A 21,141-nucleotide genomic window follows, 5' to 3' on the forward strand; every position below is an offset into this window, starting at 1 on the left:
TTTGCTAAAAAACCATTTGCTTTAGAGTGATTTCCTACTCCCAGCTTATTTCATCTGCAAGTTGAAATACAGAGTGACCTCTCCATATGGCACTTTCAACATATGGAAAAAAATGCAGATGCACAAATGGTTTGTATAAAACAGAGAGAAACTGCAAAGCATCCTTCAGCTCTAATTCATCTCCTTTGTCCTCATACCATAATTTAGAAAAATCAAAATGTTCCAAAGTTTGCTTTGATAATAAAGCCATTTTTCAGATGGTTTTTTTCAAAGAATGGATTATATAGGTCTCCAGTATTAAGCAAGAAGGTCTTTTGTGAAGGAAAATACCAGTTACTGATGCCTATCAGACAATCAAACGTGCCCCTGTGTGGGCATGCACACTCTTGTTCTCGGAACAGACCTGCTGATGACTGAGCTGCTGCCTTCAGAGAAATGAATTCTTTTCCTTCAAAATCCTTCCAGAAGTTGGGGGTAAACAATAATCCCAAAGTATTTCAAGTTATAAGAGTAAAGATTTCAAGTTATTTAATCAAAATATATAATAACATGAGTAAAGCCACAGAAAGAATAATCTTTTTATTTTCCATGAAAAGGATAAAGATGCAATAACATCGCTAGACCCATATGGAGAAATGGCAGGATGAAGAATGTCCTAAAATCTGGAAAACAGACTTGATCTAAAAACAAACAACCCAACTCCTCAGATTCTTCTACCTGATCCTCTGCATTCAACAGCAAGAGATGTATGTACCAGCTACTTTGCAATATGTTAGTACCCATAAGCAGATTTACAGATCTAAAAGCATGAATTTACTGTGTTCCTGGAGGCAAACAAAATAAAATCATCTTCCCAAGGTACCACATTCCTGTTCCATATCAGGGAATGGCCACCCCATACACTGCCTTTCCTCCGCAAGCACATCATCCACACCTGCAAACAACCCATCTCCAGCAAGGGATGCAGCTCAGTGGTCTCCACACAGCCCTGAAAGGTCCCAGCTGGATGAAGTAAATCTTTATGAGCCTCTACTGAAGCAACCAGGACATGCTGTTCCAAATTTCCAAGGTTGAGTTGAATGAGTCATAGGGATGTAAAAAGCTCCTGTTCAGGCGTTTCCTTTTCAACAAGATAAAAGCTTTTCTTGCAGTATGTTCTCGAGCTGAAAAAGAACCAAAAAGGCACCGGTGGCAACACAAGCAGGTGATGCTGGGACTATGTAATCCAAGCAGAGAGGTTGTTGGGAGCCAAAAGGCTCCACTTGCTTAAAAGAAGATGGGGTGCCAGGTCTCAGAATGAACCGGTGGGGCTTCAGAAGCATCAAAAACCACAGCGCTATCCCCTAACCACAATGAAGTGCAGCTGTCCATAGTAACCTTGATCCACTAGGAAAAGAAGAATAAAAGCAAACAGAAGCTAAACTTCACAGAAAGCTGATTCAAACAACGCAAGTAGCATGTGCTTCCGTCTTCCATGACAGCAATGTCACTATATGGCTTACAGCTGACTTTCTGGGACGCAGTTCCTCTGCAGCAGCATCCTCAAACTGTAACTGGGTGTGTTACCTCATTCTCCTTGGTTTTAGATGTAAACTTTGAGTTCATGTCTCAGCAAAAATGCATGGATGCTGCCCTTGTAAGAAGCAAGCAGTATCCCACACAAGCCTCATTGATGCTACGTGATCACCAACCAGAGGAAACAAAGCACTGCAGGGTAATAAAAACTGGAGGCACGTGTGGGCCAGAAGAAATACTCCTTACTAATAAACTCAGAAGCTTTGACATAAAAAAAATATGTCTCATTTTCTAATGTCCCTGGTCAGGGTACTTTACTGGTTGTTTCCCTGTGATGTTGCTCAATGGGTTGATCCATCCTTCCTCCAGCTGCTCCCACAAATACATACTGTCCCATACTAAATTCAGTAAGTCTAGATGTGCTGCACTTCACCATCTGCTCTATTTCCACTTTAATCCAGCTCCCACCTGGTTGGCACAGCCCAAAGTCTTGTGGCAGAAGCTGGGCACAGCAACCCGTGGCTCAGCTAGGAGCTTCCTGTTGAGAGGCTGCCAACATTTCCTTGAATCCACCCTTCTTGCTGCGCTCTCCCATAGCCACAGCCACTGTGAAATCACTATTAATTATGCCCTTTCGCCTGACCCACTTATCTCCAAATAGCAATATCTGGGATGGGCTAAAAAAAGGGAAAAAAAAGAAAAAGAGGAGGGAAGCTGCACATTTTGCTTCCCGGATAACTCCTCTTAGAAAAGCCAACTCTGTTCTGATTTTCTCCACTATTTTTTCCTCTTTCTTTCCTTCCTTCTTCAACTTCTCTTCTGCATCTTCCTTTTTGTTTCTCTCTGCAAGAAGAGGAATCAGGTTAGGAAAAAGGAACGATGGAGAACGCTGCTCTAAATTGCTTCACATCTTCAAAATTGTGGAGAGAAAATGATGGGGCGTGGGAAGGGAATGAAGCCCTGTGGGTTTTCTTTTCCAGAGATGACTTTCTTTTTCCTTCTGGCTCATGACTGAAGGAGATATCACAGAGTAAGAACTGCTGGAGATTTTGGCAAATATTGAAAAAGGAACAACATGCAACTACATCTGGAGAATAAGAAGCAAAGGCTAAGAAAAATAAACGCCATAAATATAGACTATGGTCTCTTTTGAGAGGGAAGAGGCTTTATTCAGTCTGCATCAAATCTGCTTGTTTTTCACATTAATTCAAGCGTGGATTTCATATAAAATTCACAAATACCTATGTCAAATACAGTGGTGCACATCAGTTTACATGCATCAGAAAACATTCTTTTATTATAAAAGGGAAGACACGCGGTTCTGTTTCCTGAAGGATGACCAAAAACCAGCAAGAAATAAAAGCACAACTTGAATATTGTAACTAACAACGTTAACACGTTCTTGTCTAAAAATTCTAAGGCACCACGATGCACTTTTTGTTTACACTGATTTTTGCAAGGACAATAATAGAGATAAAAACTGACCCAGCATTCTGCACTGCTGTCCTGGAACAAGGTTAACTTCTGCTTCAAAAGAAGAGACCTTCATAATACAAATAGGGTACATAAACACGTCTGGAAACTGAAACACAGGGTTTGTCCCTGCAGCACACAAACAATTTTCCAGGTACCCAAGCAGAAGGCACTGTGCTAGAGCTGCCAACAGAGATCCTCATTTCTCTCTAAAATGGCCAGCAAGTCCTTCCTCATCACCCTTGCACAAAGCAACACAGGAGTGCGAACTGTTAACCTACCAATACCGAACACAAGTACAGAAAGTGACTATTTATTTAAACATAAGCTGTGCTTGGGGTAGCCTTTTGTGATTTTGTTTCCTCACTTGTGACCTTCAGGAAGGAAGGACACGCTCAGAACCTCAGTCACTGTTTGTTTGCAGGGGTAAGACCGTTCATGCAATAAACCCAGCAAAAGCACCTGATTATTTGCCTTCGCCAACCAAATGCATCAGTGAAAACATTTCCTGTTTGTTTTTAACTCATGTAAATTAGAGGTATCTTTCACTGAGATAAAAGTTTTCCAGAGGAACAAGGTTTGCACTTAAGTGACATTTTCAGAAAGAAATAATATAAAATAACTACTATTTCTGCCTCCTGACAGGCTTTTTGGAGTATTTTAAAACAGCTTTCTAAAATAAACTCACTTTTTTCCCTGCACAGATTTGCCATCAGGGAATCAAATCCTATCCTTATAAGGTTACAACAAAACAAAAGTCCTGAAAAGAAGTATAAAACCAAGTCCATTTTTTAACTCAGGAAACAGGGGTACTAAAATACAACAAAGTTTAAAATCAGTTTCTTTAGAGTGAGCAATATTCAGATGCTTAAAGAAAATAATCTTCCCGATGATCACCCTCTTGCCCTTCACCCCAGTCATTCCTCTCCATCGAAGTTCTTAACCTATTAGACCTACAAAACTAAAGCAGAGATTTTATATACCTACAGGCAGTATTCAGGCTTTACCTCCTGAAATATTTTTATGCACACAGGCACAGTTACTTTTACCATTAAAGAATACAAACTGCTGTGGCAAGGCAGAAATTACTTACTTGGGCTACAAGCACTGATACTGAATCGGTATTAAAAACACAACGTACACAAAAAGGAAGGGGGAAAAATCTTAGCATTAAACATTGGAGAAAGATCTTAAGAACAATGGACTCTAAAATAGTTTACAAGAAGCTAAAATGATGTCTGTGCTAAGCTAATACAGAAATCAAACCATCTGCAAAGAAAATCAATATCAGGATTAATGTTCCAGTTCTCTCCAAAGCAGGACAAAATGCAGCAAAAAAAATAAAGCTTGCTAAGCCAGGGGATACTTTTCTATTTCATCAAATTTTTTTGCTGTAGGCCTTATTCTATTTAAGAAGTTGCATTAGAAGCAAAATGCTCCAAAGCTGAGCTGAACCTCACCCAAGGTGAACACCACCACCAAACGCAGGCCACTTCCTTTGGGTTCTTTTTAGAAAGAGAAAATATTACCAAAACACCAAGAAACAAGTGCTGTTGTGGCAGCTCGTACAAGCACGTTACATTTCTGATGTATCACAGTATCTGTGTAAGCAAACTTTAAAGGACACTGAGAGAAGAAGTTATCTGCATCCTCTGTTTCATTATCTGACACAAGTTGAATTGTATAAAAGATTGAACTGTACAAAAGCAGCGGCACACCAGTGAGCACTTCATTAATTAAAAGCCAGAAAAGGAAGTTTGCTAAACGAAGCAAATGTTCTTATCACTCCTATCTATATTCATTAAAACTGACAGGAAACCAAATATCACCATCTGTCTACTTGCAATAAAGACACTAAAAACAGCTCCGGGGTAGAAGAATAATATAAAGTATAAAGCTGCAGTTTTTCAAGTTTCAGTTTTAAATGGACAAGAGAGAAACTGATGTCAGACGGGGGAGAAAAAAGGATGACAAGGAGCTGCTATATGAGACTGGGAAAGAAATTACACGTTTTAGAATATAAACTGAAGCTCATTTGAAATCTCACAAACCAAAGTTTGCTCAGTGTTTCTCATTCAGATCAACGGGTCTGCAAAAAGCCAAGAATTGCAACGGCAGCTCATTTGCCTATTTAGAAATAACTGCTACCAAAAACAGTTGGGAAATTATAGTACACTCCATATACTGCAGAGTTTTAATGCTCAAGCCAGTCCCAGGAACCACTTCTGCAGCTTTACTATGCACTGATGCACTGCCTTTGTATTTACAAAAGATTATTTTCTTTAATATCCCTACATTTGGATCTCACTTGCAAGGCAGCAACTTGGTATCAACGTGGAATAAGATTTGATGGAAGAAAGAGGATCGCAGAGATATTAACTTAGTGCTGAAAAAACACCAGCAGTTGCAGAGGTCACCTGAAGGTCACTTATTTAAGGTAGTTTCCAGCAGTTGTACAAGTCCTACCACCTAGTAATCACCCTTTTTTGCACTGCAGGAGAGAGGAAAGAAAAAAACAAATAGACGGTAATAAGATATTTAATGACAGAAATGAAAATAAACCGCTGCTTGTGGTTCCAACAGCACAGCTCCGTGTTGTTAATTCTGCACCATTCCCCAGCTGCATTTTGCATAGCAATGAAAAGTGCTTCCAGTTCCTCTCGATGCTGCATAAAATATTAGCTCGATAGTCACAGTTTTTAAGACTAAATAAAGTTAAAGTAATTTAAGGCTGAGATAAACAGAAAAAGAACATTCATTGTTGAAATTGCCACTTGGCTCTCAGCCCCCTGTCGTGCCCAGGTATCGGAGTGGGTCTCGGAGATACACACAGGAAGCATAAATGGGGTGAAGAGAGGAGGAGCAATGGAGTTAAAAACTAAATCGAAGGCTTATTGATTTTTATTATTACGCTCCTCCGGAATGGTACTTTCTTTTCTTTGTAGTTTAATTTTCTGTCCTAAGAACAATAATTCATACATGTAAAAAGGCTCTCATTAATATTCTATGAGAATGCTTTTTTAGAACTCAATACAATTAGAACACAGCAATTATTATTCTTCTGCTAATACTTTAACAATACTAACAGGCCCATTAACAACGCAGAACAAGTACAAGAAGCATTTAAGAAACAGAAGTATAGGACTATTTCTGTTTACTAAAGAAACCACAACACAATTATAGAAGGCAATAAAAGTCTGAGTGTAAAAAGTTACTGTAAATTGATGTGCAAATGTGCTGTCAGATTCCCCTTTGATTCCAAGGAATCTTCTTTTGAAAGTCAACTCAATCTATGAGGGTATCCCTGGAATCCACCCCTGGCAGTGTTCAAGGCCAGGCTGGACACAGGGGCTTGGAGCAACCTGCTCTAGTGGAAGGTGTCCCTGCCCGTGGCAGGGGGTTGGAGCTGGATGAGCTTTAAGGTCCCTTCCAACCCAAACCATTTTGTGATTCTATGATATAGGAAAAGTAAAATTTTTAACATGAAGGTTGAAATTCAAGGGTTAATTCTCTTTTATGTTAAATACATAATGCAGGGACACAGGGCATACATCACCTTCCCATGCCATTGGGAGGTTTAGAAAGGACTTCAGAAAGCTTTAGGCAAACGTGGCTGTATGTATCAGAAGAGAAAATACAAAACCATCCATTAAAAAAATTCCTCTGCGTGGTTTAAGAAAGCATCCAGACTGAAGCTGGAGAATGTTTGTTTATTCTAAGGTGGTTGTATGATTTCTTTAAAAGACGAAAAGAAACACTGTGTCAATGAGGGGAGGAAAAAGGCAAAACGTTGACATCTTAGTTTTATAAACCTTTCAATAAAAAGCTATATAGTAACAGTAACAAGTATACACCAGATTATTGTATTGTATTTTATATACACCCCGTTAGAGCTCCTATGTTCCACAGTGGAAACTGTGGAAGTTGCATTTCATTTTATTTACAATCATTCTGTTTACTAATAGGAAGCATACAAAGATTCACATTCTTCAGGAGCACGGATAATCAGTAGAAAAGGTAAACTGATTTAGCATAAGAAGCGAGCACAACTCACTCCCGTACTCCTCCTGTCCACTGCTGCCACAGTAACAATAAGATGTAAATCAAAACACTTCCACAGCACATACTTGAGACAACCAGCCCCAGATCCCAGGCTCCTGCGATCTGAGAATGCCAGGCTGGGAAAAGCCTTGTGGGGAACTCCGAAAGGATCAATTTCCTGTAATCCTCTTAAAAAGCTAAATGAAGCTGCATCCTAAAACATGTGGTGTTTCTTAGTCACTCCAGTTCCTATACTGTGAGGCTGTTTCCGAACTGTTTTCCTTTAATCGCATGAAACTTTGTTGTAATATTATACATATACTATACTATCAATACTATTGATTTATAATATCAAAGAATAGTTCGCATTGGAAGGGACCTCAAAACTCATCAAGTTCCAACTCTCTGCCATGGGCAGGGATACCTTCTACTAGACCAGGTTGCTCCAAGCCCCGTCCAACCTGGCCTTGTTTATTTACATACATATATATCAAAATATCAACTTATTGATGCCCAGTCTGTATTTCTTTCATCTTGTACCCACCTTACCTACAAGCTGAAGAATTTCCTTTACCTGGTCTTTACCTACAGATAAAACCATCCTTTCTATAGGGTCACCATAAAGCACCCACTTTTTTTCTGGTTGTACCAAACCCCCTTGCCCATAGGATTATGTACACTGTGTTTAAATTCAAGATGTTTTTTACCCTTCTGTACTCAAATGCAGCATCTTCTCTTCATTCTGATACATACAATAAAACCCAAATTTGTCAAGTTTGATACTAACTTGCAGTATGACTGCAAGTATGACTTTGGTGAGCAGATCGCTGTGCCACCTCCTCATCGGTATTATTCTTGAATTCACTGTAGAGTCAATAACAGTTTTCCACACACCTTTGTAACAGCTCCCTAAAAATCTACTTTTAAGTGAATGCTAAAGCAACAATATCCTAGTCACAACGCCTTCGTGTCTGTTATTTAAAGTACAGTACCATTACAGCTGTATGCCAGTAATGTAAAGCTCATCATGCTTTTGCTCAATAACATTAAAAACCTGACCTAAGAACAAGTCCATCCTAGATGTACCTTTTAATCCACACAGAGACAAAATAATTTATTACTATTTACATTGCTTTCAGTATTTTCAAGTTGCTATTTAGATGGCCTTAGCAATAATGACTGCAGCAAGCTGGAGCAGGTTTGCCATAAAGCAGAACTCAGGGTAGCACTAAAAATAAAACCTGGGTGTCTTGGAGCCTGGGAAAAGTACAGCAATGATACAAGGGATTCAGTGCAAACTGCACAAGATATTTCCTACACAGACAATCTTATTCATTAAGTTGAATAGGTAGGTATTTATAGACAGAGAATAATCCAGAACTTCTACAGGTTACTTTGACACTCCCATCACTCCTGTTCCCCTTTCCCATGTGTTTCTTCTCTCATACTTTATTCTTCTGCCCTCCACCAACTTTCTCACCTTGAACCAGGCTCAGGCCAACTATTCCTCCAAGTCCTGGTTATGTCCTACTCTTCCCCATGCACAAATAATGAGACACAGGTGATGGCTTAAAACCCATCAGAGCACGGTCTCAGCAAGCTCTGACACAGGAGGCCCTCGCCTCTTGGGTAACAAACCAACCTTTTTTTGCCATTTCTTTATACTATGAAGCAACTACAGCCGCCTTTCTCCCTCCTTTCCCAGTCTATCCATTATTTCTATTTTACACTCTACCCATTGCTTTCAGAGGTTTTTTTCTCTTTTATCCTCGTATCACTCTCATGGTCTTCAAGAGAACACTGAACCTGCTTGCTATGTACTGCACGTCCATCATTTCAGCACTATGATCAGGAAACAAATTCTGAAAATCCTGATACTACCACAAAACTGCTAAACTAAGAAATCCTACCTTAGATTTTACCACTTTATCACTATTCTTGTCTCCTTCCCTAGATGCCTGCTGCTGATAGCCATCAGACACAGGATATTGAATTAGACACGCTTGATCTGAATTGGTACAGCTGTTCTTACAGGTTTATTGCTAAAACAAGTGCTTCTGCCAGACTTAAGAAAATCACCAAGAACTAAAGTTACAGACTCTTGCATTTTACTACAAACAGCTTTGTTATATGGAAGTGCCCCATATGTATGTAGATTCATAATCTACATTCATTAGACTACTATGCAAAAAGAGTTAATTCTGGTGATGATCAGCACATACATAAAGTATTCAGGTATCTTGATAGTGGTAGGAAACATCAAGCATAAGAAATATAGCAGAAAATATTTCCACCTGCTGAGAAATATAGGTTAAAATGCTTTGAACACGATTTCATTCTTATCTTTATTAGCATCATCCTTACTAGCATAAGAAAGAAAAACAATTTGTCGGGAAACAGGCATCATTTAAGATACTTCATGTTGTTTTCCAACATCATTTTCCAAGAGACACTGAGAACAGTCAGGTTTTGTGGTTTGGGTGGGGAGGGGGAGAAGACTGTTGATGTTTTGGGAAAAGCTACTAAAGCTTGCTTGCTCCTGATCCTGAGTTACAGCAAGAAGTAACTGCTGGAAGAGCTAACAGGATAAACTGTCATACAATCACAGAATCAGAGAATAGTTAGGACTGGAAAGGACCTTAAGATCATCTAGTTCCAACCCCTCTGCCATGGGCAGGGACGCCTCACACTAGACCATGTCACCCAGTGTTCAACCTGGCCTTGAACACTGCCAGGGATGGAGCATTATTTGATCCACTAAATTTAGAATTTAAATACTTTTTTTTTCCTTTTTTCTAAGTTAAAAAATAAAAATAATGATAATAGTATTAAAAAAAATAAAAAGATTTCCAGGAAACAGGAGAAGGTTTCCTCAATGGCAAAGTCCCAAGTCCCATTGGCCAAACCCTTCCAACCATACACCCAGCCTTGAGTTCCAGGTCCAAGTCAAACTCCGCTCCTCCCCACCAGTCCTATCTTGCCCAACGCAGAGCAGGAGGACACTCCAGAGGCCGAGCATCCGAAGGCTCCACTGGCTGCCTACAGGCAGGGCACTGACACACATGGCAGCGCTCCCGGGAGCCGGCTCCCGCAGTTGGTTTTCATTAAGGAGCGCACACGCTTCTGCGCTCCACTCGGAACTATCTGGGGGCTCGAGCACACGAATGGCAACTCAATAATCACATTTCCTTCTCTGTAACGTAAAATAAACACAGTCTCCACGATCGACTCTTCGGATTTATGTCCTTTCGAAAGAATTTAGTAATTGGAGGGGGAAAAAAATTAAACCCCGAGCAAAGTGCACGGGTTCAAAATGTGCAGTAAATAGTCTTGAAAGCAATGTTCTCATCTGGGAGTACTGCAACAGATGTTTATCATGAGCTACTGCAACAGTTAATCTAACTCCGAGCCAGATTAACTCTTTGCCATTGGAAACAAGCCTTTTTTCCACAGGCAGCCTACAGAAAACAAGGGGATGTGCCAAAACTACTGACAACAAGCAGTTAACTGAATGAAGGAGGGGGGAGAAAGGCATAAAGCCCAACTAAATAAACCAATGTCTGGCCCAAAAGACTCGATGAACAGGTGTATGTGTGGGTGAGAGGGGGAGAAATAGAGAAACAACATTTAAACAAAGCCTCCACTGACATTCTGGCCACTGAAGTGGGTACAAAATGAGCCAAACGTCATTTCTGAACAATTCAGCAAATAATGGATTTTTATTGCATTTTAATTTTAAATAATATTTAACATTATTAAATTAATATTTCCTATTCCCATCAATAAATAGATTATTGATATTGGTTTCTGAAGTGCAGTACCAATATATATCACAGTAACAACTCAGAGGTTCTATTTAAAGATATTCTGAGTAAGAATGAAAACGGGAAGGTACAAAGCTAAAGTTAAAATATGGATCATTCAAACAGCAATTCAACATTTCATAAACATTACAGTAGCTTGAAATATTAAAAATCTAGCTCAGGTATCCATACATCAAATGGTGGTAGAGTACTAGGCTGTTTTTCTCTCTTTCTGTTTAGTTTAAACAGTAATTTAATGATGTGGGTTTAATTCTTATGTAACTAGTTAGAGTACCTACATATGCAATCTGGTATTTACTCCTTCAAGATACACATGCAAATCACAGTTTAAAAGCATCATTATTTAGAGCTGAAATTATTTAAAGTCATTTCTTAATGGGTGCAAATTAGATCCCTGTTTGCAACCTTTCCTAAAGGCAAATAAAGGGTTAGTAAATCCTTGCCCGAAGCCATTCCTGTGCTCCCAATTTCACAAGCATTTAATTTTGGGAAATCCTTGAGCATATATGGGTCCCGTGAAAAGATCGAGCAGTCCATTCCCTTTCACCACCCAAACAGGATCAAGCAGAAGAGGTAAGTGCACTGTGTTTGCAATACACTTCCCCGAGCATCACCTACGGCTCCTACATCCCAGGGACCACACGGCACCGGGATCCATGTAAAACCAGGGCTGGTTTGAGGATTTACACACAATTTTCATCCGAGGAACACATCTTCCCCTTCATATTCCCAGCTATGGTAACAGAAGAATAAAAGTCACAAATTCTGGGAACTTTGGTCTAAACTTCTCTACTGACTGAAAACAATCTCAGCTTCTTGGTGGTTGGTTGGGCTTTTTTTTTTTGAAACAGAGAGAAAAACAAGAGCCAATCTGTCACATGTAAAGACAATCTAAAAATATTTTGTTTATCTAATTGCTAAGCAGAACAATACATGAATAAAAAGCTGCAGAAGCCCTTTCGACTCTGCAGTATTCCTGCTGGTAACGCAGAACAAGTTTCTTTCTTGGTATTACTCCAAATCAACAAAAGCAATGGCAAATATTATCAGTCCTTTTCTACTTGATGAAGAGATTGATGCTATTTAGTCAAGAAAATCTTTAGAAGTATTCCTCCAACAATATGACCACAAAGCCACTTGCTGGCAGTACCTCTACCCTGCCCTCTCCCTCCCGTATTATGGCCCTGGAAGAGCCACCCGTTACTATATTGACCGAAATCCAATCGTTTGCAGCTTGTTTTGTTTTCTTCCCCCAGATATGAAACACTGTAAGTGTTGAGAAGAAGGTTTTGTTTTCTAAATTTTTAGTATTCCAGAGAAATATACTGACATTGCATTCTGCAAGTCTTGCCAAGAATGTCTTTTGTGTTCACAGCTTCAGTGTTGATGATAAATTTTGAACATTAACAGTACAAAGTATGATTTAAATCAAAGCCTAAATCATAAATGTAAAAGTAATTTAAACTGGTGAACTGGAAACCTTGATTTAAATAATTTCATTTTGCAAATACAGTTCTCCTCAAGAACTATTTGCTTTCAATGGTTGTTAGTTCTCGCTGAGCAGGTAAATAAACTACATGCATCTATTTAAATGATTATGAAGCCTAATATACTCTAGATCTTTTCTTTTTCACATTTTATTAAGTAGACAATTTACTAGGCAATTATTTTTTAAATTATGATTCTTAAGTGCTTCAGAAATATTTAGTAAGTCTTAAAGCACCTTTTATGATGATGGTTATTCCCATTTTATAGGACAACCCAAAGAGATAATTAACTAGTTTGGACTCTTTCCTTCATCAGATTAAACTAGCACTGAGATAATATGATTGATCTCCACTGTAACAATTACCTGTTGCACATGATTTTTGACTCTGACGTAGCAATCATCATAATTTGCAAATATCAGTAAGAGAACAATTAGCAGTAAAGCCTCAGGAGGCAGCAGCAGAGGCTGGACTAAATATCTGTATAAGAACAAGGAGGTTTTGCTGGATGGTTTCACCCCAATGTAACACTTGGTATTATTCTTACTTCATCTTCTAAAATTCAGATGTAAAGGTAACACACAGCACCGTCTGCTGCTATTCTTCACAACACAGCTTGCTTGTATGAACAGCCTCAATTATTTTGCCATGAATAATGATGACAAAAATAGCCGTGAGCACTCAGGTCACTTCCACAGCCCAAGTGAACCGTCACACCAGGCTTCCCAAGTTGTACAACCTCTAGTCCGAGTACTCGTATCGTACCTCAAAATCTGCAGGATGTTGTGCCAACAGCACTTACTGTGAACGTCTCAGAGCGATTTCCATGTACTGAATATTGCATATCCTGACGTGCCAGCTAGGTTGAAACCTTACACATTACACAACTTCTGCCCTGAGGGACAGTGCCAGACCCAAAACGTTTACTAGTCAAGAGCAGTGATGTATGAAAAGTGGGAGAGGTGCGACAGAATTGTTTTTAAGGTTTTTCACTGCCTCTCACCACCGTGCCCATTTTGGGGATGAAACACTACTTGTGCTCCAAGGTGGCTCATGATGGGAAAACGCATCTTTCCTAAAGCACCTCCAAATCTTTCCCCATAAAGCCATCCCTTACTGAGGGGGTACACTGGTATCTTTCAAGCTACTCTGTCCTCCTGTAAGCTTGCCTTTGCTGTGATGCTTACAAAAATTCTACCAGTGGGACATTAATGGCCATGTCTGAGCTTTGCCAGGAGGGGTGAGAGGCAGAACACCAAGTGCTGGAGGAAAATAAAACAGTAATAGACACAGTGGACCATGACGAGACAAATTGGGTAGGTGTAACCACAGAAAACGCCAGTTTTCCCCTTCTGCCTCCATCAAGGGGGTGACCATTTACAGGCACATAGAGGACGAGGGTCTCCAGGCGACAACCCATCGCTTTGATGATGAACCCCACATCTTGCAAGGTCCCGCTGGGTTCACCCATCTCAGTGCAAGCCCTCATCTCCAGCTTCAGGAAACTGGGTGCTGGTCCCTCCAAATTAAACTGCAGTGGTGTGTGCCAGACCCCACATCCCACCCCACTGGCATGCCACACATGGTACCCTTTTTGACTATGCCCTAGGGGGATGAGCAGAGACCGCAGGGAGCAAGGATGGGATGAATCAGTTACAAGTCAAGGGACCTTGCTGCGCCTAACCAAGTCACCCTCCTAAAATGAAACTGAAAAAAGGTTTTAGACTTAAAACCATCTGCGAGCGGGCTCCAATGGGAATGCTAACCCCAAAAGGCAGATGTTGTATAAATTCATATTTCATAAACACAGTTAATTGTGACAAGAGGGCTATAAAAACCCTTGTACCGCTTAAATTATTTCTCCACTTAGAGCACCTCTACCACCAGAAAACGTTACACGTTGCACTTTACACTGAACTGGCAGCGCTCACTGATAACATTACAGCTCTATTAAATAACAGATATAGAAATCACAGATCTTTAAAAAACTACAAATTCATTTCTCTGCCATCATTCAACATAACCATTTTAAAACAAACATGCCATGCAATTGTCATTAGAACTTTTCCAATCTAACGCTGCATGTGTTTAAATATGAAAATGATACTTTCAAAATAAACATTGCTGCTATCAGGGAAAAGTGCTACTACAAGTCACATCACTATTAGGCAGAAACTACAGCCTTAAAGAGCCAATAATCCCTCACACTTTACCACGGAAACATTTTTTTTCTCCATTCAACAAAGTCATGATAATGGAATAAAACAAAAACCAGCAGCAAAGCAACTAAATCATACCTGCTAAAACTCTGATCCTTTGATTCCAGACACATAGGTGGGTAAAAGACAGGTAATTTGAGACTGCTTTTTAATAAATCTATGATTTATGCATTTACTGATGCTGATCCTTCAGTAATCCATGTTTCGCAGATTCACTGCATCCACATGAATCTGCTTGTGCATACTAGAGTCTAAATTGTTATCCAACTCCTACACTTAGGAAAAAAAACTAAGTAAAAACCCTGAGTTTTACTTTTTCTAGCCTGATTTTATTTTTAATGTTTGGTTATTTAGAAAAATACTTATGAAGAGTTTATCATCTATTTATATTTGGAAATATTTTCTTTTACAACACATATCTGCTTTAGGCGATTATGGACACTTTACTAATAACAGTTCCAAGAAACAAGGGTTTTTCTCCAGCTCCATAGAACCTCTGGGTCTGGTGGTACCGCAGAAGCGACCTGGTGCTGTGCCAAAGGGAAAGAAAAGATTCCATCTGCTCACTCTCACCTGCCTGGGTGAGACACGAGCAGGAGGCGTGGAGGGGTAATCCAGCCCTGCAGTACTCACGTCATCTCTCATACTTCTGTTACCACCACAGGCAGGCAACGCCTGCCAGCCTGGCTGCAGCTTGTGTACACACTCTCAGAAATCAGTTCGCTATTTAGGCTAAAGAACTCTCGGTAGATATCAACTAAGCACAGATACTATTTTGTCTGCTTTCTTAAGACGCTCTGAAAAAGTTTATATACAATATGAAAATTACGATAAAATGAACACACGGATGGTTTTTAAACAGTAGCTACTGAACTGGACCTGGTTTATTTTAAAAATACATGTAGCTTGTACAAATAATATTTATTTCATATTAAAAAAAAATCTGTATGCCTAGCTATCTATATTTCTCATAAACTCAAGTATCCACAACCGTTTGAATGCAAGACACTGTTAAATTCAATTTAAACTCCCCAGATATCTATCATTTTAGAGGATGTAAGTGATTTGGGCAGATAATCATATGACTGCGAGTACACAGCTTTTTCCTAGGAGCTGACAAATCACTGGTGGTGCAACAGGTACCACTTCCATTCACCCTAATTTTCACAACAGGGATCACACTGGCATAGTCCCTGTGTCCCATAGTCCCTGCTTTGCACCCATGGGTGCACGGATGAGAGGTGAGACTCATGAACCCATAGCAGCGCAGCTCCTCTGGCTGCTTGCCATACAAGAGCTGCTCCTAGTAGGTAAAGCCAGACTGAAATTCTTCCATCATTCCCCAGACAAACCTTTACTGCTTCCTAGGGCCTCAAGGCAGCAACAAAAATACGCAGTTTTTAGGCCTAGCAATAAACCTGGACACACAGGCACCCTTCTGTCTCTATGAGGCACAGCAAGGGGTTAACAGCATTGTACTAACAGCACCACTGACTTCCCCCCAAATTTCTACATTCATCACCTTAAAGGTTCAGTGACAATTTTATTCAATAGAAACATTCAGGCACTGATTTTTAACCTGCTCAAATCAGGTATTTGTATCCAAAATTTCACTTCTATCATAGAAATGATTGTGATACCTTGATATCATGATAGCTTGAAACACTACAGTTTCAAGCACTACCTTCATCCAGCTGGGGATGCTACACAGTGTATTGAATTTTCTAGATGGCACAGGAAGAGTGTAACCCACTCGTAACTGCAGCATTCCTCTGCGAAAATGCCACAGAGAAAAGTTGTGAAATCAGTCAGATTTTTCTGCCTTAAAACATCTCTCAATCCGAAATAACTTTTGCCATGAAACCCACTAGAAACTGAGAACTTAGGAAGGTGAATGTGGTTTTGGTATGAGATGAAACATACAGAATAAATAATACAGTTGACTGACGGAGGAGGGATGAGATTAGATATGTTACAAAATAACGTGGAGCCAAATTTGTCCCTGAACCGTGCCACGGAATTCCAAAGCAAGATAAAAATGAAGAGTATTTAACTTCGCATTTGTGATTTTAAGTCGAAACCAAAGCAAACACGTTCAGATAACAATCATAACTGCATCAATTTCCTATTACTTATAATCTCAGCCTGAAGGGGAAACAGGAATTTAACATTTAGCAGATCCCCAGGAACAACTCATAGGGAGGACCCAGTATTTTCAGCAGGGATGTAACGACCTCCCCAGCCGATTCTCATGTACTTTCCGCGATTCATCCCCAATTTTCAGACCCGACGCTCCCGCAGCGCGGCCTCTGCCTTCCCAAAGTTCACCGAACCGGCGCGCCGGTGCTGCCGGCGCGGTTACCGATAAAACCACCGACTCCAGTCGCACCGCGCATTTTAAGCCCGTCCCGGCGGTGCTGCCGGGGCAAACTCCTACGGAACGGCGGGGTTAGCGCAGCCGCGCAGGGACAGACACAAACACCCCCAGCACCGGGGCTGCGCTGCCCGCAGGACGCGGCGTTCCCCGGCACCGGCCGCACCGCGGTAGCGCAGGCGGGGGAAGGAGGGTGAGGGGAAGTAAAACCATAAACCCCATTAAATAAGCATTAAAACCCAGGCGATAAATCAAGCGGCGCAGCCGCAGGACGGGCACGGCCGCCGCTTCACCCACCTTGCATCCCCGCGCCGGCGCCCACCGGAACCCGCCAGCCGCCGCCGCCGCCGCTGCTGAAAATACGGGGCAGGCGGGCGCGGCCAATCGGGGCGGAGAGCCGCCCGCCCGCAGCCAATCGGGGCGGAGAGCCGCCCGCTCGCAGCCAATAGCGGCCACCCGCCGCCGGCGCTCCGCCAACCACGGCGCGGCTCATTACCCGGCCGGCGGCGGCGGGGCGCAGGGCGGCGCGGAGGTGGGGAACGTGCTGCGGGAGCGGCGAAGGGACAGGGCTCGACCTCGCCTCCACAAACCCCGGGTTTACCTTTTTCCTCTTATTTTCTATCCCTCCATTTTTTTTCTAATTTTTTTCTCCTTTTTTTTTTTCCCCTCCCTTTTTTCCTTCTGATTTTTTGGAGAGCGCCTTTTTCCAGACACATTTTACATACCCAATGTACATTATACATATCCAAAACTTCAGGAGCGTGCTCCTCAACTTGTTCTGTCAAGTGTGAAACAATAACCCCACACCGACCACTTCCAAGCACAGAAAAGCACGAGTTGAAAACCCCTACAACCTACAACCAGATGATACCTGAGGCTTAGAGAGTGTTTGTTCAGCCGCTGGGTTTTAATAACACGATACACAAAGTGCGTGACCAGAACAAGCTGCCGGGTGCCAGAACCCAGCCTTTAAAAACACCAAACTGAAACCAACAGATGTTTGAGCCACACCACTGCAGCAGGCAAAGAGGTATCACCACTGCAAAACTGTTGGCAAAGTTTCGTAAGTACAACTATTTTGGAAATAAATATCTGCTTTACTAATAAAAAATAATAATATTGAACGCATAGTCTTAAAAAAATAGATAAGACTCGGGGGAGACCTTATATACCAGTCTTCCAGTACCTAAAGGGGCTGACAGTAAATCTGGAAAGCGACTTCTTATGAGAGCAGGAAGGGACGGGACAAGGGGGAATAGCTTTAACCTGACAGAGGGGAGATTGAGATGAGATCTTAAGAAGTTCTTCCCTGTGAGGGTGCTGAGGCGCTGGCACAGGGTGCCCAGAGAAGCTGTGGCTGCCCCATCCCTGGCAGTGTTCAAGGCCAGGTTGGACACATGGGCTTGGAGCAACCTGCTCTAGTGGAAGGTGTCTCTGCCTGTGGTTGGATGAGCTTTAAGGTCCCTTCCAACCCAAAGTAGTCTGGGATTCTATGATTCCAGGATTAATATTTGCCCCAGAAATAAGCTTTTCAATCAACAAAACTCATGACTGCTGTATATTACAGCAGAAAACCATGAATTGTAGAAGATGGGATTAAAAAAAAAAGGCTCAGATTTTTCTCTTTTTTTCCAATCTCGTGACCCCAATAATTCCTAAGCTTAGAGTGAACTAAAACAGTGAGAAAATCCGTGCCTCCCCTTTGTAATGTTGTGCTCCTGCCCACATCCCCAGCATTTAAAATCACTAAATTGTATTTGCTGAACACTCTTGCCCTAACAGACCACAGCATTTGGCTAATACAGGATAATACATGCTGTGAAGTGATAAACCCAATATCAACCCAAGTCTTGATGATAATTTACAGGAGAAAGCTTTTCTCTCACAGATCAAGAAAGGCTTATTTCTAAGGTGCCCCCAAGAGCCAAGAACTCTGTGGTGCTACGAAGTGCTGACAGGCACCCGATAACTGTGACAAATTATACATTCATGGCATCTGCAACAATCGATAAACCAACTCACCAAATTAATAAAATATAGATCACAAAGCATACATTTTTATTAAAGAATAATTTCATGATAACCAAGTAATGTGGATGCTTCCAAGCATAAGATTAAATTACATGCTGAGCAAATCTGGCATTTTGTGATAAACTGCGAAAATAGTCTTTGCAACAGCAACTGAGGAAGAACATTGCTGACATAGTCTATAAACATGTTTTATAAAGCATAGCTGAAAGTAACAAAAAGGGAAAAAAAACCACATCATTGAAGTGGTGGTTAGAGAATTCACTGCCATATCCATAATAATTACTTTCTAGACTTCTCCTTGCTTTGTAATTTATTCCTTCCAATATGTTGCCGATTTTGGTGTTAAAAGTAATAAAACCAGATTACCTACATAGGGGAATATTTACAGCAAATTAATTCCTTAACTAGTCAGACTTCAGCAGTCACCATTACTAGAGTACACCGAGATTTCTAGTACGTTTAGGATGACGGAAAATTTACTTTAAAAGAGAAGGCAAGTGTCTTACCTGATAGACTGACACTGCTCATCAAAATCTTGTGTCTGCTAAATAACTTTAAGTATTTGCTTGAACTTCGGAATACAATGACTCCCATTGGACTCGAAGGTCTGAAGCTACACACGTGGTAAAGTATTTTCCTGCAAGGATATTTTCCACTACTGAGAAATGCATCAAGGGGAGCGTTTCCAAATTCATGTAAAGGTGCTGGAGAAGTCATTCCTTCCCCAGGGAGGAAGGTGGAGCATCTCTTTACAGCAAAGGCTTTACTTCTGGGAAGAGCACGCTTAGGCACATCCTCAGTCGCCCTTATCCTGGTTAGGTTGTTGCTATACAGCTTTGAAATAGATCCTGAATGAAGAATATAAAATACTGAGATCCTGTTTACTAAAGTTTACAATTACAAGTTCCTGAAGCTCCTTACTACTCAGTCTCTGCAGGCTAACTACACCATACCAACAGCATAAGAAGGCTGTCCTAAAATTAGCTTTAATTCTCAACAATGCCACATTCATGGTACTCTTGGGCAGTCTTCCCATGGGTGAGGTCTTGTCAGATCTTCCAAATACTTCTTTCACGGTAAAACATCCAGCATTTCCTGGAAGCGTATTTTCATACTTGCAGAGAGTCTGTGAGTATTTTAAATCCATAATGTTTAGCCACCTTCTGAACTTCCATAGATTTCAGAGCTGAACACATGATACGAGGTATTCCCCATCCTTCTTTCGAGCTAATAAATAATAGAACCTTAATTCTGAAATGCTGTCATGAAACCAAAATCAAATAGAGCCTAAGTAATTTAAAAACAGTATTTGTTTATACTAGATCCATTATGAATTGAATTCCTTTTTTAAGCAAATGACATTTAATAATACATTAAACACAAACAGGAACGTATTTGAAGTTATAATTCTATCAGCTCTTTCTCATGACATTCATCTTCTCAAAGGCCATGCCTACATTTCAAGCTCATCATTTATAGAACATTGTTAAGTTAATAAACAGGCATGACTCCTTAAAAATGGCTTACTACTTCTAGGATCTGCTGTCTTCCCTAACTATGGCAACCTAGATCAGTTAAAAAAGAATATCTCTATTCTCTGGCATATTATTAGCAACTGAAAATTTATTATGAAATGTTATTTTCTTTCAGAATGAAATATCTGGAAATATTTGGAAAATGTACCCAAATATTCCCACTTACAAACCCCCATTTACTTAAATCTTTTACAAATGCTCTGCACAGTGATAATTTCATTTACTAAGAAAATACCCACACTGCTATGAATCTTTTCAGTCATCAGAACGTGACTACAGAGAGCAGAAACGCATATTTTAGGGAAGCAGCAAACAGGACCAGCTTCAGAATTACACCCACCACCCTCCAGATAAGATGAGGCGAGAGCGTTTTCTCTTGCCATAAATTACCACTCCCTCCGATCGGCAATTATTTAACTTTCAAAAATAGCTGCAACGTAGACAAATTATGAGCTATAATTACGCAAATTTATCCTTGATATTAAGACTGCACACATGCGCGTACTTAGCCTTAAAATGTAGCTGCATGCATAATGTTAAGTATCATCATCATCAAAAACACCAGGACATCTTTACCTATCACCCAGAATGACAACGTTTCTATCCTATATATCTGTAAGCCTGGTCAAAAACGTGGTCAAA

At 40.6% G+C, this 21,141-nt stretch overlaps 1 protein-coding gene across 4 annotated transcripts in view; it reads right to left on the bottom strand.

The window, feature by feature from the left end:
* The window catches only part of CTBP1 (C-terminal binding protein 1), a 248,331-nt gene that overhangs the window by 139,655 nt on the left and 87,535 nt on the right, over window positions 1-21,141 (bottom strand). The window contains exon 1 of one of the 4 annotated variants that reach the window (XM_030493191.1): window positions 17,231-17,285. The exons of 2 other annotated variants lie outside the window; for them this stretch is intronic. Coding sequence is in view for 1 of the 2 variants with exons in the window: in XM_030493192.1 (XP_030349052.1) it covers window positions 17,231-17,237 (7 nt within the window). In the remaining variant the exon portion in view is untranslated. Of the gene's footprint in view, window positions 1-17,230; window positions 17,286-21,141 lie in introns of those variants that run through there. One more of the 4 variants, XM_030493192.1, reaches the window with a different exon arrangement.

The sequence above is a fragment of the Strigops habroptila genome, chromosome 7 (genome assembly GCF_004027225.2).
Source record: "Strigops habroptila isolate Jane chromosome 7, bStrHab1.2.pri, whole genome shotgun sequence".
NCBI classification, from domain to species: Eukaryota; Metazoa; Chordata; class Aves; order Psittaciformes; family Psittacidae; genus Strigops; species Strigops habroptila.